We start from the raw sequence: 25,394 nt of genomic DNA, 5'->3' as shown, positions 1-25,394 counted from the left end.
AGCTTCTTCGTTTTATAAACAAGGAAACAGAAACTCAGAGTTACAGGACTTGGTGAAGAGGACACAGCCAGTGAGTGGCACAGCCTTGCTGGGAACTCACCCCTCCTATGACCGAGCCAGGGTGGATGGGTGTGCCTTGGTTTCTAGTGGACAGAGTTGCGTCAGACGTCTCTGAAGCAGTGTGGGGGGCAGAGCGGCAAGGAGGCCTGCGCTAGGGGGCCATAGTCAGCGGGTCAGATGATTGCGTCACTGGGGCCTGAGCATGTGGATTCAGACCTGCAGTGGCAGAAAGCTTCCAAACTGGGAGGGAGTCTAACCCCCATTCGCTATAAAGTGGTGAGCTTCACTACTTTTCCTTTGAGAAGCTTCGTGCTAGCAGGTGGTTGGGTACTAGGAAGGAGGCCCTGTTCATATTGTATCATTAAAGAGCACGGGTGTCTCCTCCTCTCTTCCCTGAGTGAGTTGGCCTCTTTCTCCATGGGCGTATGGACCGCTGGAACCAGCATCCCCCATATTTAGGCATGATTAAGCTTCGCCATTTTGGTAGTGGCTGGGGTACAAGGGAGGGACTACTGTGTTTCAAAATGGAATAAACAGAAAAGCAGTATTAAAAGAATGAAGAGGTTGTTTAGTGAGGCTTGAAGAGACGACAGGTGTTTCCTCCTGTGTTGAGAACCAGTGACCCCTGGGAATTGCATTTCCTGTAGAGCAGGGCCCATGGCGGACTGAGTCCTGCTGACCTGCCTGTGGTAGAGAAGGCTAAATGGGCACCACAGGAAACACAAAGGTGTCCAGGGGTCTTTTGGGCTCCTCATGAGTGTGGAGGGCCCCGAGACCTGACACGCGTGCTCGCACAGCTCACGCCCACAGACATGCTCACCCTCCCCACGCGATCACACCACACTCTGGGGCCGTGTCTGGATGGCCAGGGCCTCCTGCGTTGAGCTGTTGTTCGGATCCAGCTGGCTGGCTCCGTGAGTCCAGCAGTCTGTAGCCAGGGGACCTCCAAGGGCGCACACAGTGGGGTGACAGGCAGCCTTGCTGAAGAAAAAGTGCGCCCGTGCCTGAGGTGGGAGGATGTGATGACGCGGTGGCCCCCGCGCAGCGGGAACTCGGGCCTTTAAAAAGCTGAGGAAACAGCCTGTGAGCAAAGCCGTGGCTACACTGGAGGAAAGCACACCCAGGCCTCACATTCAAGAAGCCAAACTGTCTGCTTCAAAGAGAAAGGGCAACATCCTGTCACAGGCCATGCTCTGGCAAAAACGTAAGTGGTTCGGCCGTGGCTGTCAGAGCCCTGTCAGCACAGGTAGGCGCCGGGAGCTCCCCAGCGAGCCTGGGACTTCTCGGAGAGGATGTGGTCGTGATGGAGGCCACTGGGTTCTGGGTCCCCAGCCAGGGAGGGGCAGCTCAGGGGTGAGGTGGGCGACGGAGCCCGATGGAGAAACCAACCTGTCAGAGGTGATGCTAAGTTTCCAGGCTGGAGGGGAACGAACGAGTGTTCCAAGGTGGGACAGCTCATCGTGTCTCCGCCGAGAGGCATGAATCACCGTGCGGAGGAAAGGCCAGCTCATGATTCACACAGTGAAAAGCCAAATGTGACACTGGTTTGGGGCCGAGAGGGGGAAGCCGTGGAGTCCTTTCCATGACTGGCTTTATTTTTCGCAAACAGCTGCTCTTGAACTTGAGGTGCCACTCCTTGGGCCTGTTTCTCTCTGGGTTGCTTGGCTTTTTGCTGAGGGCATGATTTGCTGCTGCGAGTGCCCTGGGACCGTCTGGAAAGTTGGCTTCGCCAGGCATGTCTTGGCTCGCTCCACGGCCCTGCCTCTTGTCATTCTTCTTTGTGCTCTGTGGCAAGGCTGGTGTGTCCCCATGTAAGGGGGCAGCGGGTTTATCTTTAACCTCCGTGTTTATCCCTGGGGTTGGATGGAACAACCGTGAACTTTATTTTCCATTATGTGGGATCAAACAGAGACTCGTGTTATTAATAATTGAAAGCATACAGTGAGTATCTACAACATTCCTTTCTTGAAATAACAAAGTCAACTCAACAGCCTCATGAGAGTCAAACGTTTGGGGGGCTCGGTTCTGTACTTCCTCGAGAATGAAATATTACCAAAAAATTGCTCTGTCTCTTCAAAGGGGCTTAGCTCTTTAAAATGCCTTTTAATGAGTTTATGTACACCCTGCTTCAAGCAAACTTAATGTAAAAGAATGTAGATTTACAGAAAAAGATAAATTGGGGAGTGTTTATTTTAGTAACATATTCTCTTGGGGGCCTTCAAGTTCTAAAAATATACTTTCACTGATTAAAACATAACTTACAGCCTCTTTATCACCAACTCATTGTTTCCTTTATTTCTTGTGTAAATTCTCTGGAATTAAGCTTGTTAATATATAATTCCGAGGAGCGATTTCAAAATTTCTCCGACTGTGAAGTCTCTTTGTTTGATACTGGCAAGATGCAATTTTTTTTTTTTTTTTTTTCATAAAAAGAGATGAACTTTAATTTGGGCTTGAGAGCTATGGGCTCCTTCCAAGAGAATCAGAGATACGCTGACACGGGCAGTGTGCACGGCTACTGAAGGAGAGGGGTACAGCAGCCAGCCCCAGGGAAGTTGGGGCTGAAAGCAGATGGGCACTCCTGTCTTTACTGGAAGCTGATGAGAGTCCATATGCCCTTACCCTTAGCGCTGAATAATGGTGGGTTTTATGTGAGCTCTTGAGGAACTTTTGCCTCGGTTCCTACTTATTCAGAGCAAGTCACTTTCCTTTTTTATTTTTATTTTTTTAAAATCTTTAGGTTTCACATGAGTAAAGTGGGGTAAAAATTATACCCATTCCTCAGAGCCACGCTTACCTTGGTAAGCTGAGATGCCTCCACCATGGTATGGACGGCTTTGGTTTCCCTCAGTGTCTGAGATATACCAGCTACGTTCCTGCCTTCATGAGCTACCGTGTTCCCCACTCTTGGTTATGCACTACATTCTTCCTTCCTTAATTCCTCTGAAGAGAGTAAAGGAGCAAAACTCCATCCTTGGGAGACCACGTTGTAAGCTCATCTGTGGAATAAGTGGGGTAAATAGTTCTACACATTCAGATGCACACTGTCAAAATCCTCTTTAATTGTCCTTTGGCACCTCAAAGGAAATTAGGAAAGGGCCCAGGCACAGGACCCATCCCCTTACCCAGGATCCAAGTAAAACCCTTGGCCAGGGGCACTGAGGGGACCTGGGTGCCTGGATCCTGTGGGGAACCAGTAAAAAAGGGAAGCATCATCAGCCCACTTAGAATCACCTGATGGAAGGGCACAGTTTGAAATCAGACACCAAGAGTGCTGAAAAGGCACTTTCTTTTTTGAGAAAACACCCTCGGGCCACGATCTGAAATGACTGTACTATGGCGTTCTGGAAAGGGTTAAGAAAACACCCACTTTGTAAATGCTGCCTCCTCCCTACCTGGCCCAGGATCCCTGTTTGTGGACTAAACGTGAACACTGACTTTGATTCAGAGCAACTCAGACCTGCTGGCACACAGAAGTGGAAATCTGCAAGCCCCATTCATGGTTCTGAGCTTTGCTTCACTGGCCGGCAGATTCTCCTTCTGGGTCCAGGACTTGGTCCTGGAGGCCCTGCGTAGATGTGAAGGCACAGCCGCTCCAACCAGAGGCCCTTGTTCAGGCCAACTTGTCACAGTGCAGTAGGAGCGGCAGGAGCAAGGGAGTGAGACAGGTCTGGGTTTGAAAGCTGGCTCTGCAGCTCATTCAACCTTTGCTGATTCTGAAAAATCTGCAAAATGGGGGTTTTCATGCCTGCCTTACGAGGTTTTATTTGGAGCGAAAGTAGGGAATGTGGTAGTGTCATCAAGTCTTTGGAGAGTGGGGAGGGTGCACCTTCCATCGTCCGGCACGTCTCCTGTGCCCATCTGGAGGGATCAGAGTTCTGCTAACTTCCTTCCGGTCTGTGCTTTTCCAAACACTTTGATTGGAGCCGTTAAAAAGGCCTGATCAAAATATTCTTGAGTGATAGAATCTTTCAAACGGTGTTCCAAGGGTCTAAATCAGAGGTCTGCAGACCACAGTCTGAGTGCCAAATTGGCCCCATCACCCGTTTTTGCAAATAAAATTGTATTGGGACTTGGCCATCTCTCTTTGTTTGAATATTGCCCAGGGCTGGTTTTCCTACGTCAGAAGCACTGAGTAGGTGCTACAGAGAATATATATATGGACTACAAAGCCAAGAATATTCACTATCTGGCCCATTAGAGGAAAAAGTTCGCTGTCCTCTGGGCTAAATGATTTGGGTCATACTTTACATGCTATTTCCTTAGGTTTCTCTGTATCCTATGCACAGGGCCAACACCAGTGGGAGATAAAACCTGCACTCCATTGATTAAATGATTCGCATAAAGCCAAAATTTGATCTGATGGACTTCTTCTGTAATAGCTATGGAACTGTGTACAATAAATTCAACACATTTCTAACATTTGTTAGAAAATGAATGAATCACACTTTGCTTTTTATTGTTGTTATTTGTGTAAGGGAAAGAGGTAACGTGATCATGAAAGGCGGGCTGACTGATTTTCTCTGAATTGGCCGCTTGTCTTGATGTCCCGTAGACGTGGCTCCAGTGTGCGGGGAGGGAGGCACGACAGGAACACGAAACAGTAACTGTTGAACTCTCACAGCACAGATGTGCCTTTGCTCCCAGATGTCAATGGAGTAGAGGTTCCCAGACAGACAAATTAGGGTCTCAAAATTCTCATGAATGTAGAACTCTGGATTTACTCCAGGGTTCCACTGAATAGCCGATTTCTGTAGGGAAGCTAAAAAACCAGTTAAACCTAAGGAAAACCTGTAATAACCCTGTAATATCTGAAACCGCACCTATTGCAGAAACTCAGGAAAAAGTAATACAGGTTTTGTGGAGCACTGCTCACATTTCTGTTGTGTGTCACAACCTTTGTCCCCTTTGTAAGCATCTTTACTTTTCACCAAGTTTATTTACTGACTCAGTGGTTCTTGCTGATAAGAACAAGTCAAGTCTAAAGGACAGACACAGACTCATAAGCCCAGAAGAAAGTGAAATAAGGGACAAACATCTACCAGGCACACAGATTAGTTGGTAAAAGAGCAGTAATTTTCAAGGTGGACCCTTTACGTCCTTCTCCTTGTATTTACTAACAGAAAATGCCAACTTTGTTTTTTTCTTATCTCCGACTTTGTTTTTCTCCGCAAGTCAGAGGTTTGGAAGTCTTTCTTCCAGTTCATATCTGCAAATCCGTTCTGTGGTGAGGAACAAAGAAGAACTAAGGTGGTCTACACTTACTGGCTAAAAATCTGCTCATTTAATTTGTTTAGAAGTTCTGTGGATTTTTGCTTTTAAACCTTTCCATTACAAACTAAAGGTATGAGGTTCTTTCCCCCCACTCTGACTTCTTTCTAAAGAAGTTTATTTTCCTACTATGTCCACCAATTTCTGACTTTGATCCATCCAAAGTTGGCTGATTATCAATGTAGGTTTCACAATTATGAAATACGTATCGATGTTCTAGTTTTCTCATTTTTGTAGAACAATTGTTCGATATGAGCGGGCCTGCCAGGGATGGAGAGGCCTTTACTGGAAACTTCTTGTCCTGGTTGTGTAATGCTACGGACAAAACATTGTTGTTGGAGGCAGGAGATATGGATTTTACTTTCCAATGTTATTAGGTGTGGGGCTCCCAGCAAACCACCTAGCCACTCTGGGTCTCAGCATCCTGGCTGTAAAAAGGGAATTGCCTTTACGTAGCTAAGAGGCAGGGAGATTGAACTTGACCCAAGTTCTTTTCCAGCTATAACTGCTGAGCTTTCATGAAGGCTTATACAAAATAAATCCAAGTTTCAAACACTAGTCTTTAGTCTAACAGAAAGCATTCCTCCCACTGCACAAAGCAGTGCTTTTCAACCGTGGCGAAATTCAAAAAATACGAAAGTCCAGGTCCCAACCCAGAGGTTCTCATTAAAGTGCCCTGGGCATTAGATTTTCCAGTCTTCCCAGGCAGTCTGAATGAGCAGCCAAGGTGAGAACTACTGACCTAGAAGTTGCAGGGAAGGGCTTCTAATATACCTTTGAATGGTTTACCTATGTGCCCAGCCCTTTCTATCCTTTCCATGGGGACAATCCCAGCTATGGGGCATGAGCACTCACTTGGCATTCCACAGGGCACCGAGTGATCTGTTGCATCAGTTTAAGAGCATTTGGTTGCTAGTGAAGAGACCTGAAACAAGATGGATTTAAACAAGACAGTGGTGCACGTTCTCTCACACCGAAGTCCCCAGTAAGCTGGGCGGGACTGTGTGCAGACTTCTGTCTTTCTGGTCGGCTGTCCTAGGCACGGGGCTCTTGCTCTCCAAGTTGTCTCATAGCTGCCACTTTAGCTCCAGCCACCACATCCATGTTTTGGACAAGGAAGAAGAAGAGCAAAGAAAGGCAAGGAGGTCACACCTCCTGCCACCCCACCACGACTGCCGACACCTAATGGCCGCTTGGATCTACAAGGGAGGATCGTGTCATTGTGTCGTGGGCACACGGACATCCACCCCCGTAATGTGGGGTGCGGTAGTAAGAGAGGTGAGGGCTGATGCGGGGTGCGGCAGCTCTCAGTGTGTACCACACTTGGGGTGGATTCTCTCCTTTAATCCTCACAGAAGCTCCACGAGGTAGGTTCTGGGCTAAGCTCCATTTCACACATGGCAAGATGGAAGCTTGAAGATTAGGTTAGTAAGTCAGCCTGAATATCGTTTTACAAAGCTGTGCCGTGTCTCTGCTGTGGGCCTTGGCTCACCCCGAGGGGTGGGAGGGTGCGCTGGGTGAAGGCACAGGCCTTCCACGGCAGGTAAAGGAGCGGAAACCCAACGGCAACAACGAAGCGGCCAGGTGGTGGGTTCCGGGGCCTCCTTCGCAGACTTGGTCTGACATTTCACGTTGCTTACTGCAAGGAATAAGGTCTCTGCGTCTATACCTCCTCTACTGGGCTCTTTCGCAGATTTTTCAGCTGTAGTGGGAGGGTCTGAAGGCGAGAGAGCAACCTAGACTCTTTCCCCCCAAACCCAGCCCATCTGGCAGCCTGAGCTGGGACCCCTCAAGGCTTCTGCCTCCGTGGTGCTTCCTTCCTTCTAAAGCGTCTAGACTATGGAAGAGTCAGACTATCCCTTCACACATGTGCCCAGGTGTGTGCATGTGAGTGGTGTGGTGTGGAAAGCAACATATAGAGAACAGGGGTTTATTTGGAACCAGAAAGTGATGTCTCTGTTCTCTCTGTGCCGTTAGTGGTTTAAAGCTTAGCCTCTGGGGGAGGCGGATCCAAGTCCGAATCCTAGACCCAGGCCTCACTGGTCCCACGATCCCGACAAGCCCTTCTGCCTCAGTCTGCGCCACTTCCTAAATATGTAACAGGACCACGGTTCTTACTTCTTTGCTTCATGGGGCTGTGGTAGGTGTTTACTACTGCTCTTCGCATGAAGTCAAGGCTCAATAATAAATATTAGTTACTATTCTTATTTTCCCGCTCTCTCTCTCTCTCTCTACCTCTGAGAATAAAACTTATGCAGTTAATTATAGATGGTGATTCGTATGGCCTCTGAGTTCTGCATTTCTTGTGAAACAGCACGGCACACATTTCCAGTCTTGTAACTTGTGGTGGGGTTCGTGATCAGGGCTAAGGCTGATGGCTGAGATGGCCATTCTGGGACCAAACCGGGAACCTGGGCCATTTTCTACCACGCCTCATAAGGCAGCAGGCTTGTACTGACTGACAAACTGTGTTTGTTTTCTTTTAATTCACAAGATTGGACTTGAGGTTTATAATCTAGCTGTCAGGAGACTGACCCTTGAATTTTGTAAGAAATAGCACAAATGATACTGAAAACTGAAACAGCAATGTGCTGCCTTTCTTAGTAATGGTTTCATTAGTATCACTTTCTGGGAAGCGCCGGCAGCCAAAGAATGATAAACCAGAGTCATTCTCAGACCAGGTGTTGGGACCAAAAAGGATTTGACCACCTTTAAGAAAAACTGAATTACTTTTTAATCCTCTAGAAAGACTCTTAGATTTAACAGGAAGATAGGAAGTGTACAAAGATTTCTACCACTTCCCTAGGACTGCTGAATGTTGGGGAGACAGAAAAGAGGAAAAAAAGGGAGGAAGGAGAGTTGAAAGCAGGAGCAAGTTTTAATGCTGGATGAAGGCAACACTGATTCAGGAGAGAAAGACATAGAAAGAAAATCGATCATCCCTTTGTTGTCCCATGCATGTGTGCAATGACCTGATAATGGAATTATTCATAGTAGAGAAATCAAGCAGTGACATACATTATCTTCAGTGGGAGGAAGGGGAAGATGGATCAGGAATGGTCTCCCGGAGCATATGGCATTGGATATAGACACTCAAGAATAAATGATAGTTAGACTTCTTGCTTAGATCTTGGGAGACGAAGAGGCATGTTAGGACATAACATACGAGCATTGGGAAGGAAACCCAAGGATGTCTAGGCTCGTGTTTACAACATTTTTTGACACAAATGTCTTTATTCAAGCCAAACCTGCTGTAGAACTCCAATACGAAAATAAAAATGGAACAGTTTTGGGAGGATTCTGAAGCTCTGATTGCTCACTGACACCCAGACTCCCCTGCTTCCTTCTCTTCATTGGCAAGTACAGGTGCCTCCACTGTATTCCAGGGTTTTTAGATCACAGCTTGACAACCGTGACCCGGGCCAGTCCTCTACTCCTTCAGCCAGATCCCTGATAGCCGGTCACAGGTCCTTGGTTTAAGTGCTTCTGGGGTCAAGACCACACTCCTGGAGCAAAGTGAGTCACTGTGAAGCATGTCGTATTGGGCTCCATAAAGCTACGAAGCTGTGAAGGTCATGTTTTTAGTCTATGTCAGTATCTTGTGAACAAAGAAAGGAGTATGTTCCTCAAAGATTGACCTGGTGACTCCTTTCCCAGGCTTGCTAGTCTGATAACTTCTTCACAGTCCTTCATGGGGAAATGTCCCCACATCCTGAGACCATTGGCTAGTACCCAGAGACTTGGCAAAAAAGCTCATCTTGATTGGCAGTTTATCTCACATCATGAATCACTTACGAGGGCTGACTTTACTCATAGTCTATGCCCAGGTCGCCACAAACCTTGGGGCTGGAGCACTTAGATCTGACCCTGAATATAGAGCTGGTGCTGGGTCTTCTCCTTCCTCCAAGGAACTGGTACCAGGAAAAGTTGATTTCTTTACTAAGCACCTCTTTGGTATGAAATCCCAAACTAGATATTGTTTAAATCAAGGAACAAACAAGTGCATTTCTTCTCCTTCAGCTGCCTAACCATAGGTTTTTCCTGTTCTCGATCAGACTGGCAATTCTAGATTCAGGCTCTGGGTCTTAATCTAATAAGGAAAGATATTCTATCTCCTCTGCTCAGTGTCCTCACCCTGGTGCTAACTTGCTATAGAATTTGGGTGGGCTCACCCCCAATAAGGTCTTTTGCTCTTAATGTAGTCTGTCTCTTTCCCCATTCTGATCCCTGCTGCTCCTGATAAAGTAAAGCCAATGCCCAATATATCAGCCAGAATTCTGCCTTACTCGGATGGGCGATAAAAATTCCCTCCCTGACTGCCAAAGAGCCTTCCTGTGTATACTGCCATGTTCCATCCCATATGGGATATGTGCTCCTAGGTTTCTAGGCCTTTGGAGAAGTACCATGACTATGGCCTCAGTCATCGCTCTGTCCCTGTCCTTTGGGAGATACATAAAAGTTACCTGAGGGGCTACATCTGAGGTCAGGGACAAAGGCATGCCATCTTACTCTGCCTCTCAAAAATCTCTAAGTTTCTCCTTCTTGGAGTTGCCCTTTAAAAACTTAACTCTGCCCCAAGCCTACTCCTCTGCTGGCTTCTAAAGAAAGAAGTCCTTCTGCTCAGTTCATGATATCTCTGTAAGACACCAGTGCTAGGATTCTGATGTCTCCTGTCCAGGCTTGTCTTCTTTGCAAATGAGGTCCTTGACTAGTTTCTCTGCACCAACTTGGGCCCCCTGTTTCCTAAACATGGCTGTTCTGCTGCTTGGGGACACTAGGCCCAGGCCTGAGGGATGACTTCTAAGAGCACAATGAAAGAAGGCTGAGACAGGCCTTGCTGGCAGCAGAAGGCTCTGGGTTTGCTGATAGGGAATTCAGTATCAGGATATAGCAGGACAAGGGTGAGTTAGAACCCCACCAGGGCTAGCTACTTCTCTGATGAATGATAGGCTGAAATCCTAGGAAATACACCTGTTTGCTGAGTACCTGTTATGTACTAAGTGCTTAACTATGTTAGCTTAAAAAAAAAAATCCTCACGATCATCCTGTGAGATGGATATCATTACTCTCATTTAGTAAACAGGGAAACTGAGGCACATACATGCTCAGCGATTTGCCAGGGGTCACACAGTGATAAGCTACATAGTAGGCTTTCCAAACTAGGTCTGCTTGAGTCCCAACAACATCATACCACTTTTCAATGCCAAGGATTTTAGGGTTCCATTAGCTGCTTCTCCCCACTCCCAGTTGAAATAAGTCCACCCTTAGATGGAGGTAGGTTCTTACTTCCCTGAGAGCAGTTGTAGCCTGACTCAAACGCTCCTACAAATATGAATCTCAGGAAGTTAGATTTGAGACAGTATAGAACTCCTGGAGACAGCCGATTTCCATCTTGGATTTGGAGTTCCTAGGGCTGGTCTTCCTCTAGTGGGCTAATTGGACAAGATAGGAAAGGACCAGCTGGTGAAACAACTTTGGGGTTCATTTAGGGTCCCTAGGCTGGGAGTGAACCCTGAACATCCGGGACTGCTTTGTATGTGTTGGGCAAGACTTATATTCACGGTGTGGGTTGAGCCTTCCCCAGACCAGACTCCCTGCATTGGGGGTGGAGTGACCGTGCCTCGTGCACTCTCCTCTTTATGAAGCCCCCACAGACTGGGGAACCCCTGCTTGCTACTCATGTAAGTCTCACTGAATCAAGTGGAGGTGGAAATCAGCCCAACCCGCCAGGACCCTTGAGCCATGAGGCAGATAGAGCTCTGTCACAGTTTGTGATTCTAGGTCTGCTGATGCATTTATTTAATTAATGTCTATCTCCCATTCGACTAGACGGTGAGCTCCACGATGGCAGGGACCTGGTTGACTCTGCTTAGCCAGTATTTGTTCAGGGCACGTTCTGCCAGGGCTTTCTGAGTCTTGTCCCCTCGTCTGGGAGTCAGTGTATCTCAGATGGGAGCCTTTTCTGCTCCAGTGACCCCAGTTTCTGTAAGAGAAGGGCAGATGCAGCTGGTTTCTCAGGTGGACCTATCCACTGTCATTTCAGTCAAAAGTACCAAAAATAAAACTTTGCGGGGAATTGCTCAGGTCTCTCAGTTCTCGTCACTCATGTGAGCAGACTGCTGGTAACCTTCTCAGTGACTTCTTTTTCCTCTCTCGGATGGGAAATACTATTTCTTGGGGAAACTGGCAGTCAAGGGAGACAGGATCAGGGTGGTCCAAGCCCGGACTCTGACATGAGGAATGAGGGTCAGAATGGGGCAGGGGACATTTGTTGATTGACCTCTGGGGTTATCCAGAGAAACAAAGGGACTTGCCCAGGCCGGCGTCAAGCAGGTGGTGAGGAACTGAGCTTGGAATCAGAGGTCTTGGGTTTAGCTGATGATACACCTGTTTACTAGTGTGGACTTGGGTAAGCCACTTAACGTCTCTGGGCATCGTGCTCCTCCTTGGTGGAAAGGAGGGTGAAGACCTCCCCTGCCAATTTCAGAAGTTGTGGTGAGGCCTCAGACGAAATCATTCAGGTCAGTCATAAAAAACTGTGCAAAACTGAGTTCCTGGGGGTTAAGGTTGTGACCAGGGAAACACGGGGACCTTCAGCGTGCATGCATTCACTGTGCCTGAGTCTTCACGAAGAAGAGGCAGAACACGGACACTGTCCCCAGGAGTGCAGAGAGGAATCCAAGAGCCTTGTGTGCCCTGCTCGCTCTGCAGGAAGTCTGGAGGGAGGTGGACACATGGTGCGGAATGCACTGAGAGCTCCTGGGGGGAAGGCTGTCTCGGCAGCAGCACCCATGAAGACAGTCTGAAGGCTCTGGTTCTAGTGGTCTTTTTGGCTGACCTCACTCAATTAATCCAGGCAATCCTGAGGCTGTGGAGTGGAAACTTGGTGGATGCAAGTGGGGTATAAGCAAATTGGCTATTTAAGCCCAACATAATCCAAGAGGAGTGTGTGACCACCCTGGGTGGCCATTCCAGGCCAGCTGGGACTTCCCTTAAACAGGGATCACTTGGCTCCTAGACCCTGTGCTCTGGGGCTCTGTGGTTCTAAGCTGAACAAGCCTCTGTGGTCACACCAGATGTACTTTAGGATCCTCCCCTAGCTCTTCTTTCTCAGGCTGTTCCCTTCAGGCCCACCCAGGTCTGTAGCGCTTCTCTATCCATTCCCAGTGACCACTTGGGATCATGGCAGGTCAGTCACTTGATGGTTCTAATCAAATGATGATTGATCAAATGATGGTTGACACTGAGCTCCTTGGGGCTGACAGGAATGTGCCTCTTAGGATGGGGCCAAAGAGGTGAAATGTCACTACTTTCCCCTTCTCTTCTCTGATCAGACCAGAAAGTCTGGGATCACCCGCCATCTTGGAGCTCTCCTGATGGACATACCAGTCTACATATCAAGACCCCATGGCTTGTTCCTTTTTGGCTGCCCCAGCAATGTTACAAGCAACATCAAGTTGTAATTCAGTTCTGGTTCCACTTTCTTGTATCTTCTGAACACCCTTATCTTTTTTTTAAGATTTATTTATCTGATAGAGAGAGTATGCATGCACCAGTGTGCGTGCACAAGAGGGGAGATTGGCAGAGGAGTGAATCTTCAAGCAGACTTCCTGCTGAGCATGGAGATGTCCAGGGGCTCGATCTCAGGACCCATGAGATCACAACACGAACCAAAAATAAGAATCAGACCTTTAACCGACAAGTCACCCAGGCACCATTCCTCTGAACACATTTAAAGGCACTTTTTTGTTTATCTATCTTTTTCCACTCTGCCCTGCGTGTTATCCAGATTGCTAGAATATATGAGTGACGTGGTGATACTTCCTGGCTGCAGAGCCTTTGCAGCTCAAACATTACTGGATGGAAAGCCTGCATTTACATGCATATGAGATCTCTTTGTTGGCCTCCATTAAAAAAAAAAAGTAAACTGCAATCTAGTGTAAATTGGACGGGAGAACCTTTCTGTAGCGTGTCAAGTCCGGTCTTTGGCCAAAGCCCAAGTTCTTTCTTCCTGTCTGGAAAAAAAATCAGCCATTGTCCACAAATGCAAAGAATAAATTTGAAAACTCTGAGATCTTTAGCAGAAGACAAATGCTCACATCAGTTTTTCAGTTAAGGATGTGGATAATCCTTTGGCCGACCTGAGCTAAACTTTCCCAGGAGCCCTCAACTTTCTTGGGCTGAGAACACAAACAGATTTCTTTACATTAAAGTGAAAAGTGTCAGCAACTTTTATGACTTTGCTTTCAGTTAGAAGCTAGGACAAGTTTGTTAGCCCTAGGCTTGAATTCCTATTGTTCAATTATTTGTTTTTGGTTTTGCTACACGTAAAGAGAAAATTATTTGTTTTTCTCCTTAGAGTCTTTTTTTTTTTTTTTTTTTAAATAATACTGAAGTTTCAGCAGCAAAAGAGAATAATATTTACTGTGGTTACGTGGAGGAATCCACAGTGTGTCATGTGTCCTTCTGGGCTATAGGAAGGTTTTGTCTTTCAAAATGGTCTTGTGTGGCTTCAGGCTTGAGCTCACCCAGTCAGTTATAAATGGAAAGCCCTTTCAGTGAGCTAGATTGTCAAGATGGGTGACATGGGTGCCTCTTCCTGGCTCCCTGAGGAGAGAAATGCAAGTTGTACCCTGAATCCCAACTAGCCTTTAGAGCAGGGATTTCATTTTATTTTATTTTATTTTATTTTATTTTATTTTATTTTATTTATTTATTTGACAGACAGAGATCACAAGTAGGTGGAGAGGCAGGCAGAGAGAGAGGAAGCAGGCTCCCTGCTGAGCAGAGAGCCCAATGCGGGGCTCGACCCCAGGACTCTGAGATCATGACCTAAGCCGGAGGCAGAGGCTTAACTCACTGAGCCACCCAGGCGCCCCTAGAGCAGAGATCTTAACTGGTGTTCAACTTACTGCCGGGCCCTGGTGGTTCATGGGAAATCTGCAAAAGGACAGAGACTGGGAGAAGGGTCTTCTTTCCAGAGGATCTTGGAGGCTGTTCTAGGTAACACCCATCTGAAGAGGCTCTCTGAAAGCTGCCTGGAGAAGTTACAGTGAAAATGCCCAAGTGTTGGCTCCACTAGGAGCCATTAGGAGGGACATACGTCCTTAGCTGAGTAGCTCCCTCACTGTGGTGTGAATGTGGTTTGCATGGGGTCATTAAATAAACAAGTGCCGACAATTTTGCATATGTGCTCGGTGATATTTGTTATATCTTCTTCAAGGAACTGGAGGGCCACGTTTATTTAAATCAGTAGAATCCATGCATTCCCTCAGCTCAGTGCAAAGACGCAAAAGCAGAGTGACCAGTTGGCTTGGTCTGTCATGGTCTGTGCTCTCCAGAAGAACAACAGCTGTTGGACTCTTATTTTTGTGATGTGGAGCATGTCTGGGTGTGTGGCAGGGGGAACTGAAATGTCTTCTGCTGACTTTTTATACCTTCAGATTTTTTCATCGCTCGTTTTGGAAAAGGGAAGCCCTCACTGGGGCCAAATTTATAGGTTTTTCTGTAAACGAGTCTTTTTTGTTGTTGTTTTTCACCGAAACTCCACTGGTGACTGACTTCCAGTGGTGGGAAGGTAATGTGGCTGAACTTCTCACCGTGATAAAGGAGATTCCTAGCAAGGCTCATGTTTAGGTGGAAAGACTTTTTCTCAGTGGTGGACACTTGGCGGACACTTGGATGCTCCCGGGAGACTTAACGACCTTCATACCACAGGAGAAATGGTGAGGAGGCATCAGTCTTGGAGGACACGCTACCTGGTGCTGCAGTTTGATGAGGGGCTGTTAAAACCTCTGGTCAACTCTGCTCTGGGACACTGGGCTTTCATCCTCTCTGTGTGTGTATTACCACTTTGACCTTCTGGTTTATTTTCTTTGCCTCTTATTATTACTTTGAGAAGTTATTTTAAGAATCTTAAATTTTTTCTTTGAAATATCCTAGTTTAGTTTTCTGTAAGCTAGCTCAGCTCAGGGATCCAGAAGCCCCGAGGCAAAGCAATCATCATTTCAGACAAAGTTCTTTTCCTATTCCAAATGTGTATCTGTGGACTGGTGGTGGTAGGGAATACAGTGTTTACTGTAGAATTAGAAACGTTTATTGTTGCTTCCCAAAGGTCAGTGTGCAAGGCACTGATTCCAAGTTTTGGCTTTGCAAATACACTTGGCCATGGGGGTCCTTTGGGAATTGTCCTGAGGCTTCTGATTCCGATGGGTTATGGCCACTTTGCAAAGACACTGTCGGAAGCACCCTTGCTCTGGCCTGCACACTTGCTGTCAGCTGCAGGATTCCCTGATGGCGGGTTGTGCACTCACAGGTGGGGAGGCAGGAGATCCTTGAGAGCTGTGGGAGTTTTGTGACTGCAGCAGGAAGAGGTGGAGACTTAGAAACTAGTCTCCATATGGCTGTTGTGCTGGGCACACCTGTTGACACTGTGGGTTCTGAGGAAGTCCAGACATCAGAGGCCGATACCCTCTGCTTGCAGCACCTCCCCCAAGCCCTCTTTGTTCATTGATTCGAAAACAACAGGAGGCAGGAAGCTGACACTTGACAAGATCCTGGAAATGCCCAGCTGGGCCCTTGGCAGCCGAGTGTTTGATGTATCCACTTCATGGGAGGGAGTGGGCTCGGGAGTCCTGTGGCCCTTCCCCAGAAGTGTACATGCAAATCAGAGGGGGTTAGCCTCGTACTTGTCTTTGAGCTGGTCTGAGGTGCTTGCCTGTGGGATCGAGCCTTTCTTGTCCCCCAGCTGAATCAGCAGTGTGACCACACTGCGGAGACCCCCATATAACCCTGTTCCCGAGTTTCTCCCAAGTACAGCCTCAGGCTGTGCCCCAATCGCAGGCACACAGCTGGAGTGATACAGGTGTGAACGACGCCAATGTGGCTGTGCGTGACTGAGAATGAGTGAGCAGGGTGTGGGAGGGCAGGTCGCCCTGTTCTCTGGGCCATCAGGCCCCACCTGAGTGGGCTCTGGGGCCAAAGCTGGGCATCCACGATCAGGAGGGGAAGTGGCACACAGAACATGTGCAGGGGTGAGGCACCCAGAAAGAGAATTACAAGGATTCAGAACATGTCATTAAGAAATAGCAGGAAGGATGGGATGTTCATTCAGACTCTACAGGAGACCTGGTATCTGTCTCCAGATGCTGGACAGGGATACTACTACCAACATGAATGATAATACTAGCTCGCATTTATTTAATGCGTCCTCAGTGCAAGCTCTGTGTTAAGCATTTACTCTAACCGGCACGTACCTTTAGGATCCTCCCTGTGCAGATGAGAAGGCCGCAGACAGATTATGAATGGCGAGCGGCATCAGAAGGCAAATGCAAGGAAGAATGGTGTTTGTTACCATGTGGCAGGTCAAGTCCGCAGAAGAGCTTCCAGATGGTGTCACTCCCCAGAGGAAGGCGGAAGTGGCTGGGGGCGGGGAAAGACGAGAACCTGTAACATAGGTGGACGTGGCTTTGGCACCCCCTGTGTTATGGCAGTGAGTCCGCGCCACCACTGTAGGACATGAATGAGCGAGGCCCAGGGGTATTAAAAAATCATCTGAGACCTCTCTATCTGTAAATGACGGCCTGATTTGAATACAGGCTATTTTAGGCTCTCGAGTCCATTGTTAATGCTGCTTGTAGGAATACCTGCTCACAGGTGGTCCTGGAGCTCTGGCCCCAGGCTGGGTCTCTCAGCTCCACATTCCGGCGTCCGTGTCCATTTCAAGCGCCCTCACAACTGTTCCATTGCTGTCTCCCCCAGTAGATGCAAGAGGCATGCAGGCAGGGCCCACTGTGGTGCCATTCAATAATGTGTTCTTAGTGCCCTAGGATAGTTGAGAGAATGAATGAGTATCGGTAGAGATCCCTTACAATGGGGGAAATCAAGAAGAGGATGGATAATCAATCTATTAGGATGTTAGAGGGGGATTCTTATATGAGATCGGGGATGAATCATCAGTGGTTCTAACCCAGCAAAGCTTCAGAATCTGAAGGACTTTGAAAATATAGATTCCGAGGCCACGTCAACATCCCCCAGAATGAGAACTCTCTGGAGGCCTGGGTAACCGCATTGTGCATGCCTTCCCGGTCAGGTCTGCTGCTCGCCCAGGTCAGGAAGCTGCCTTGCACGCATCTGAGTCAGGGGTTCTCTGCATCATGTTTCTCTAGGGCTCTGCACACCCTCTTTCCCTTCTCCTGCTGCCTGTCTCTGCCTGCTAGGCTTCCAGGTCAGGCTGTGTGTGTGCCTGGAGCATGGCTGGGGGTCTGGTGCTGGGTCAGGCCTGGGTTCTTATCAGCTGGGTATTTACTGAGCAAAGTTCAGCCAGAGCCGCACTGTGGTTCCGGGTTTAATAGGTACCCAGGCTTTCAGGCTTTTGATCAGAGCCCAGGTCCCTGGGGCCCTTATCACTGGATGATAAGGGACTCCCTGTGTGAGTCCCCTGGGCCAGTGGTACTCACTCTTCTTGGCTGACCCAAGCCTGCCCTTTAAAGGCCCGGGGCCCTAGACTGTGGGCCGTCTGGGTGGGTAGACGGTCACTGCCCAGCCATGACCGCTGCTGGCTTGCTCTCCCCGGCCAGGAGGTGCCCTGTTCCAGCCCAGTGCTTTGGCCTCCCAGCTTTGATGACAAAAGGCACAGCGAACCTTCTCACAGCCGCAAGGCTGGACACCTTCTGGTCCCAAGTATGTGGCTCAGCATCGGGTATGTGTCCTCTGGCCTGTGGGCTACAGAGAACCCCAGGAACCATTCACCATAGCCCATTCTAAAGGTCTGGGCACATTCTAAAGGGCAGCACATTTCAAATCACCATCCAACCCGCTAATCAACAAAGACCTTACTGAGATTGCTATGGACATGCTACCTGGGAGGTTATCGAGAAAGAAGGTATAATAGCTCACCTTGACAAGTTCATAATCTAGTTAGGGGCATAAGAAATTTACAACCAAAGGGTTACTCGTTATTATACAGCAGACTGCAAACTTATTAAATGCTCCCTCTGCACCTGATTTTATACTAAACACCTACTATGCTTCCCATTTACTAGGCCAGTGACTCCTTATGACATTCCTTTATAGAAAATTGCAAAGAGGGTTAGTAACTTGATGGAGTCACACAGTTAGAACGTGGCAGGGGCAGACCTCAAGGCCTGTACCACAGGGACTCAGAGTGTCTGCTCTTAGGCCAGCCTCTAGAGCCCCCTATGCAGACCTCCACACGGGTCTAAGAGGTTGGAGGAGGAAGCCACTTCTGTGGGCAGCCGTGGGCACCCAGGAGGGTTGTGCTAGATCTTCAGCCAGGACTGGTCAGGAAGCTGAGAAGTGTAAGCAGGAATCCTGACCATGGGAAATCTCAAGTAAAGACGAGGATATGAGGGGCGCCTGGGTGGCTCAGTGGGTTAAGCCTCTGCCTTTGGCTCAGGTCATGATCTCAGGGTCCTCGGATTGAGCCCCACATCAGATCCTCTACTCAGCAGGGAGTCTGCTTCCCCCTCTCTCTTTGCCTGCCTCTCTGCCTACTTGTGATCTCTGTCTATCAGATAAATAAAATCTTAAAAAAAAAAAAAATAAGACGAGGACATGAGAACGCAAGGAACACGAAGAGAAGTCGGGGTTCATGTCCGGCCAGAGTCAGGGTGTATGTAGCACTTCGTGTGCAAACTGGTTAGAAAATGGGTTGAGCTAACACAGCCCAGGACTTTCCATTGCGCATGAAGTTTGCAGGCCTTAATCGGTGGGATGAAAAGGAGCCATAGAAGGTTTGGGGCAGGAGGAGGGGTGATACTGGGGGAAACTGTCCAGGAAGTCTGGCGGGTCCTCTGTGTTCAGGCACAGCTGAGGGTAGTGGGCGCCCTGGGGTGGGGGTTTGCCCCAGAGGGACATGAGCACCAGTGACATTGCTTTTCACAGCCACAGCTCCAGAACAAGCCCCAGCCCCGCCCCGGCCATACCAGGGCGTCCGCGTGAAGGAGCCGGTGAAGGAGCTGCTCCGGAGGAAACGTGGCCACGCCAGCAGTGGGGCGGCTGTCACACCTACGGCGGTGAGCGGGCCACCGCGGCCAGTGTGTGTGTGCACACGCGTGTGCGGCTTCGTGCCCCACAGGGTGGGATGGGGATGGGAGCGTGTTTCCCTGCGCTATGGGATGCTCTCTGAGGCCAGGCAGCTGACACATTACCATGGTGTGGCTGATGAAGAACAGACCCGGGGTGGAACGAGTCAGGGATCCCCGTAAAAGTAGGAAGAAGGGGAGGGGCTGGCTGGCTCAGCGGGGGGCGGGGGGGTGGGGGGGGAGAACTCCCACAGTCCTGGCCTGAGCTGGTGGCTTCCCACGGTAAGAGGACCCTGCCAGTTCCCTAAGTGCACAGGTTCTTGCTAAATGGAAACACGAATCCCCCGAAGTATGGGGGTGACAGTTGGTGGGTGGGTTTTGCTCCTCGAGGCAAGTTTTCCGAGGAGGGCGGGTTGGAGATAGCTGAGCGCTGATCCGCGTCTTCCCTTCTCCCTCTAGGTGGTGCTGCCCCATCAGCCCCTGGCGACCTACACCACAGTGGGTAAGCGCTCCCGCAGCCCTGGGGACGCCCCACAGGCCCATCTGGGTGACACCTGCAGCTCTGCTATTTCCTTCTTCTCACAGGTCCTTCCTGCCTTGACATGGAGGTCTCTGCTTCCACAGTGACCGAGGAGGGGGCCCTGTGTGCCGGCTGGCTCTCCCAGCCTGCCCCGGCGACCCTCCAACCCCTGGCCCCGTGGACACCCTACACGGAATACGTGTCCCACGAAGCTGTCAGCTGCCCCTACTCAGCGGACATGTATGTGCAGCCCATGTGCCCGAGCTACACGGTGGTGGGGCCCTCCTCCGTGCTGACCTATGCGTCCCAGCCACTCATCACCAATGTCACGGTACGTCTGACAAGCGCAGAGCTGCACCAACCCAGGCTAAGGGCCCCCGTGGAACGCGGGCTGACTTCCTGACCCCGATCATTCCTGCTACTGACCTGCAGGATAATGGGGTCGTCAAGCCCACCCCGTCCTGCAGGGAGGCCAGCTCCTGTTCCCAGTGGCCTACAAGAGCTGCCACAAAGAAAGCTCAGGGCCACCCCGTCGTCCCTTAGGCACTGCAGTGTTGGGGTGTTCTCCAGCTATTCTGCCCTTTATCTCCTCTGCTGCCCCCAAAGAAGCAAGTCTTGGTTAGAAGTTCAAGTTCAGTGAATGCGGTATCAGGGAGGTGTGCATGGGGCCTTGGACTAGAGTCCACGTTCTCTTTCTATTCAGGTAGCTTGTGGGGGGGCGGCGATTGTTCACTCAGCAATGTGATTTTCCAGGTGAGCTTGAGGCTAAGTAATAGGTGATACAACTTTTCAGAAAACTACTTTTTTTAAAGATTATTTTTAGGGGGGCTCCTGGGTGGCTCAGACGCTAAAGCGTCTGCCTTCGGCTCAGGTCATGATCACAGGGTTCTGGGATTGAGCCCTGCATCGGGCTCCCTACTTGGCGAGAAGCCTGCTTTTCCCTTTTCCCTCTCCCATTCCCCCTGCTATGTTCCCTCTCTCACTGTGTCCCTCTCTCTCAAATAAATAAATAAAATCTTCAGGGAAAAAAAAAAGATTTTTAGAGACAGAGAGAGATTGCGCATGTGAGTGGAGGGAAGGGTAGAGGGAGAGAGAGAGTCCTCAAGCAGACTCCTCGCGGAGCACAGAGCTCAGTGGGGCTTGATCTTATGACCCTGAGGTCAAGACCTGAGCCAAAACTGAGTTGGATGCTCAACCAACTGAGACACCCAGGGACCCCAAAGAAATCTACTGCTGATGAAGTCAGACCCACCCACAGGGCAACGTTTTGAGTGCAGCCTCTAGCTACAGATTGCCTGGGTTCGTATCACTGTGCCTTCACGTAGGAGCTATGAGACCCGAGACTGAGTGACTTAATTTCTCTGAGCCTTGGTGTCCTCATCTGTGAGTTGGGAATACTAACAAGAGGGCTGATGTCAGGATCAACTGGGATGATGCTTATGGAGGACTTAGCATCATCCCTGGCATATAGAAAACATTCCATAAATGTTACTATGATTGGCTAAGGTCAGGCAGCAACATTAACCGAGGGCGGCCTCCAAGTGCCAGATGGGAAAGGAATGAAGAAAGCACGAGAGATACTTTTACATGAGTGGTACCTGTTTGATCAAAGGAATGGGAATCCCCCAAGTGTTGAGAGGAGAAGACAGCTGTATCCAGCTTCAGTTCAGGGAAGACTGGGGCAGGCAGACTCAGGAGTAGCTGCAAAGCCCACACTGACGCGGGGGCTTGCTTGGGTTCCCTGCCTCCCACCCATCTCCTTCAAGGGCTCAGCATCATTCTGACGCTCCTGCCTTTTCATCACCATCCAGGCAAGGGCCCCCAGAAGCCCTCCTACCCCATGCCCCCTGGCTACCCAGTAAACCAGTTGTGGGGCCTACATGATGCTGGTTAGGAAGGAGTGAATTCAACACAGTTCCCAAGCAACTCATTTCCATATCAGGAGCCTTGGGTGGGGGTGGTAGGCGCCATCTAACTGGTCCCAGTCATTTCAGTCCCAAGGATCTCAAGGATTTCATTATTTATCTTTCATTAGCCCCAACTCCTACTGTGAAAGGCTCTACGTATCTCTATTTATTAAGAAATAATTTATTTGTTTTACTGCTTTGTAAACGAATTCATCAAAGCTGGTTCAAGCTACCAGTCAGCACTCGTGATGAGCAGGAGATAAGACCTTGTGCAGCACTGGGTTGACGGAATTCCATCTCTGAGCCAAGAAACCGTGCTGCTGCAGTGACCTGCATGGGTTTATGACTCAAAAAAAGGATTGCCCTGTGCATTTTTGAAGTACTGGAAACAGTAAGGCTTTGTCAGGAGGCTGGAAGGCCTTGGAGATGCTTTCCAGCTCCAGCATTCTCTAGGAAAACACCCTAGAGACTTGCTAGAGACTTGCTACTCACACTGCAGCCCGTGGACCAGCCACACTGGCATCACCAAGAATCTGACTGGACATGCAGAGTCCCAGGCCCTACTCCAGACCTCCTGGACCAAAATCTGCATTGTCACAAGATTCCCAGGAAACTGAAATAAGCTCATCCCATTAAAGTGAACTCTAATGGTTTGTCCTCAGAACACAGCGGCAACTGGACAGTGGGAACTAGGGGCAGCAGGGGGAGATCTGGGCCTCGCTCACATCATTTCATGCAGGGACCTTCCTCTTCCACCTGCTTCCTCAGCTGTAGGAGACAGTAGGAATCCAGGCCCTGCCTCTCATGCAGGCTTGACCTCAGGTTGCTGCACGGGGAGATGGTCCTGGGACAACCAGGGGGTGCCCAGCTCAGAGAAGGAGGAGGATGAGGACATGGAAGGTGCTAGAAGCTCTAAGGAAAGTCTTGTCTACTAACGGAGTGGTGCTTCCCCAGCACCCAGGTCTGGCTCAGAGCACAAAGGAGGGGCGTGGAGCTGTGTTGGCCCAGGTGGACTCCAGGATATCAGAGCTGCCGTATGGGGCCAGGACTGTCTTTGTGTCTAGGCAGGACAGTGACCACTTTTGGGACACAGCTACTATGCCATAGGACAGGCTCGTTTTCACTGATTTTTAAGATGTACATGTCCCCCCCACCCACATTTTAGTATACCTGAAGTTGGGATGGATTGTGTATTCAATAAAACCTGGAAAAGTGTCTCTAATCAGCTCAGCCCTATGGCATCAGTCTTATTCATAACTCTCTTTACAGAGGAGAAAATGGATGCTTGGGGAGGTAGCATGAGTGAGGACGTAGCTAGTGAGGGACAGAGTCAGGGACCCAGCTGAACTGTGTGTGGCTTCTCCCTTGGGGGAGATTCTGAGCAGGTGGAGACAGAGCCCCTGGAGGGAGACAGCAGGCAAGGGGCATGGAGAGACCCCCATGAGGACAAAGACAGACAAGGATAAGTGGGTGCCCCCACTTTGCTAACCCTCGGTCCTGTGTCTTCCCCGTCACAGACAAGAAGCGCAGCTGCGCCCACAGTGGGGCCCCAGCTGGACGGCCCGGAGCACCAGGCACCTCTCACCTATTTCCCGTGGCCTCAGCCCCTGTCCACGCTGCCCACCTCGACCCTGCAGTACCAGCCTCCAGCCCCAGCCCTGCCTGGGCCCCAGTTCGTACAGCTGCCCATCTCCATCCCCGAGCCAGTCCTTCAGGACATGGAGGACCCCAGGAGAGCCATGAATTCCCTGACCATCGACAAGCTGCTTTTGGAGGAAGAGGATGGTGACGCCTACGCACTCAACCACACGCTCTCCGTGGAGGGCTTTTAGGGTATACTCCTGATGCTGGGATTTAAAACAGGATTCAAAACAGGGAACAGGATTCACATCTGTTTGGAATGGTCACGTTATGACAGTCCTTGGCACCCCCAACTAGAGTGAGAGACCTTCCCTTCCTTCCTTTCTTCCTTTTCCCTTCTTCTCTCCCTCCATCCCTCCCTTCTATCCTTCCTCATTTCTTTATCCATTTCTGTTCCTTTTGGAGAAGGAATTATAGGGATTTTAGTGATGATATTGATGCCACTGTTGCAAACCTATGACCCAGGTGCTTTTTTTTTTTTTTTTTTTGCCTCATTTCATTCACTGGAGCAAGCAGCAGCCTGGCTGAGCTGTCCTCAGGCCTGTGAAGCCCTGCCCTGCCCTCTGTCACTTTGAGATGGAAGGGGTGTCCTACCGTACCTCCACGGGCAGACCCCCGCCAGAGTCCTTGAGCTGTCCATTCCCACAGTTGTTCCGTTTGCGGTTTTCAGGGCTGGCCAGACTTACAGTCTCAGGCAGCAGAGTCTCAAGGCCTGGGGCTCAGGGAGGTGGAGGGGTGGTGGTCCTGAGAGAAAAGGGAACATCAGAGTGGGTCGGGGCTGGGTCAAGGGACAGAGGAGGGAGGGGAATAAGCTGTGTGTATATGGGGGTGGAGGGCAGGGCTGGGTTGGGTTGAAAGAAGAGGCTGAGGACCCATTTAGCCCCAGATTACTGGTTACTAAGTAGAATAAACTCAACAAAAATATTGGTTTAATGGACAGTTTTGCTGCTCTCCTTGAGGACACCTGCAAGGAAAGCTGGGCTCCTGCACAGGTCTGACTGCCTCCTCCTATGGGCAGACCCTCTGTGGTGCTTGCTGGGTGGGGAGCCAAGACCCACCAAAGCCCAGGGGTGACTGCGTCCTTGCTGCCTCACTGTGCTTCTTGTGTGTCTAAAAAAAAACTCCATAAGCCACCGCAATGTGGAGCCTTGGCCTCCTTCCTAAGCACCGTCCTTCCTGGGGCCTTCTAGAGCCTCAGCTGGAAGAACCGCTAGGTTTCATTTAGATTTTTATTGTTTTGCTGGGGAACTGCAGATCTGCAGGTGCTTGGGCACAGGTGTCGCTGGGGGTACAGGGCTGCTGACAGGCGCTGTGCTTTGAGATCCAGCACATCCATCTGCCAATACCAGTGTGAGTGTCAGGCAAACACGCTAGTTGGTGGAGTCCATGTCCAAGTGACAAACTTTTCTCAGAAATGATGGCTTCATGGGCACATTTCCTTTCCCATCTTCAGTAAAAACTCCAGAAAGTTGCCTTTTATTGGATTTTCTTTCTGCTTTGGGATTATTGGGACCCACATTTCTCAGCATCTGCCTTTTAAAACCCTATTACAAATATCTTGAATTGTTTGTATTTGGACTTAATATTTAGATTTAAAAGGTTAAAATTTTCAATACCAAATTTACATCTTTGTTAGTAGTGATGTTGAGTAGACAAAGAAGAGGAGGCCTCAGGCCCATTTCGTTTCCTAGAGAAAACACTATCCAAGATTTTTCAGCTTATTGTTTGAGAGTTTGAGATAACAGAAGTGATCTCCATGAGGGAGTCTCAGCTGGGACAAACTAGCATAGAAATAAAGTACTTTAAGTATTTGCTAAGATTTATAGGATGACTTTTTTTCCCTCCTTAGCTTGGGGTACAAGGTCTTGGTTGTAATAGTTTCTCTAGGTTTCTTTCTGGTTTTTCCTGCTAAGATGGAAACATTTTAATAAAGATTTGCTCAGACTTTTC

General features: G+C 49.2%; 1 protein-coding gene across 4 annotated transcripts; it reads left to right on the top strand.

The window, feature by feature from the left end:
- Window positions 1-879: 879 nt before the first annotated feature.
- Window positions 880-25,394, top strand: POU2AF1 (POU class 2 homeobox associating factor 1). Of its 4 annotated transcripts, none has more exons than XM_032358652.1 (6): window positions 880-1,264; window positions 17,910-18,031; window positions 19,237-19,367; window positions 19,836-19,878; window positions 19,962-20,227; window positions 23,321-25,394. In XM_032358652.1, exons 2-6 carry the CDS (start codon window positions 17,953-17,955, stop codon window positions 23,633-23,635), a joined length of 834 nt encoding a protein of 277 aa, XP_032214543.1. In that variant the 5' UTR covers window positions 880-1,264; window positions 17,910-17,952; the 3' UTR covers window positions 23,636-25,394. The 4 variants fall into 4 exon arrangements, with proteins under 4 accessions (XP_032214543.1, XP_032214545.1, XP_032214541.1 ...); XM_032358650.1 differs by lacking the exon at window positions 880-1,264 and adding an exon at window positions 14,188-15,056; XM_032358651.1 differs by lacking the exon at window positions 880-1,264 and adding an exon at window positions 15,014-15,056 and having other exon boundaries at window positions 17,910-18,012.

The sequence above is a fragment of the Mustela erminea genome, chromosome 9 (genome assembly GCF_009829155.1).
Source record: "Mustela erminea isolate mMusErm1 chromosome 9, mMusErm1.Pri, whole genome shotgun sequence".
Taxonomy (NCBI): Eukaryota; Metazoa; Chordata; class Mammalia; order Carnivora; family Mustelidae; genus Mustela; species Mustela erminea.
Note: the sequence above shows the minus strand (reverse complement) of the source record. Positions and strands in the feature narration are given on the sequence as shown.

Excerpts from the sequence above, each read along its gene's own strand:
- POU2AF1 (XM_032358650.1), top strand. The coding sequence starts at position 15,013 with ATGCTCCCGGGAGACTTAACGACCTTCATACCACAGGAGAAATG. Across the intron at positions 19,879-19,961 it reads GGCGACCTACACCACAGTGG|GTCCTTCCTGCCTTGACATG; the intron begins GTAAGCGCTCCC and ends TTCTTCTCACAG. Across the intron at positions 20,228-23,320 it reads CACTCATCACCAATGTCACG|ACAAGAAGCGCAGCTGCGCC; the intron begins GTACGTCTGACA and ends TCCCCGTCACAG.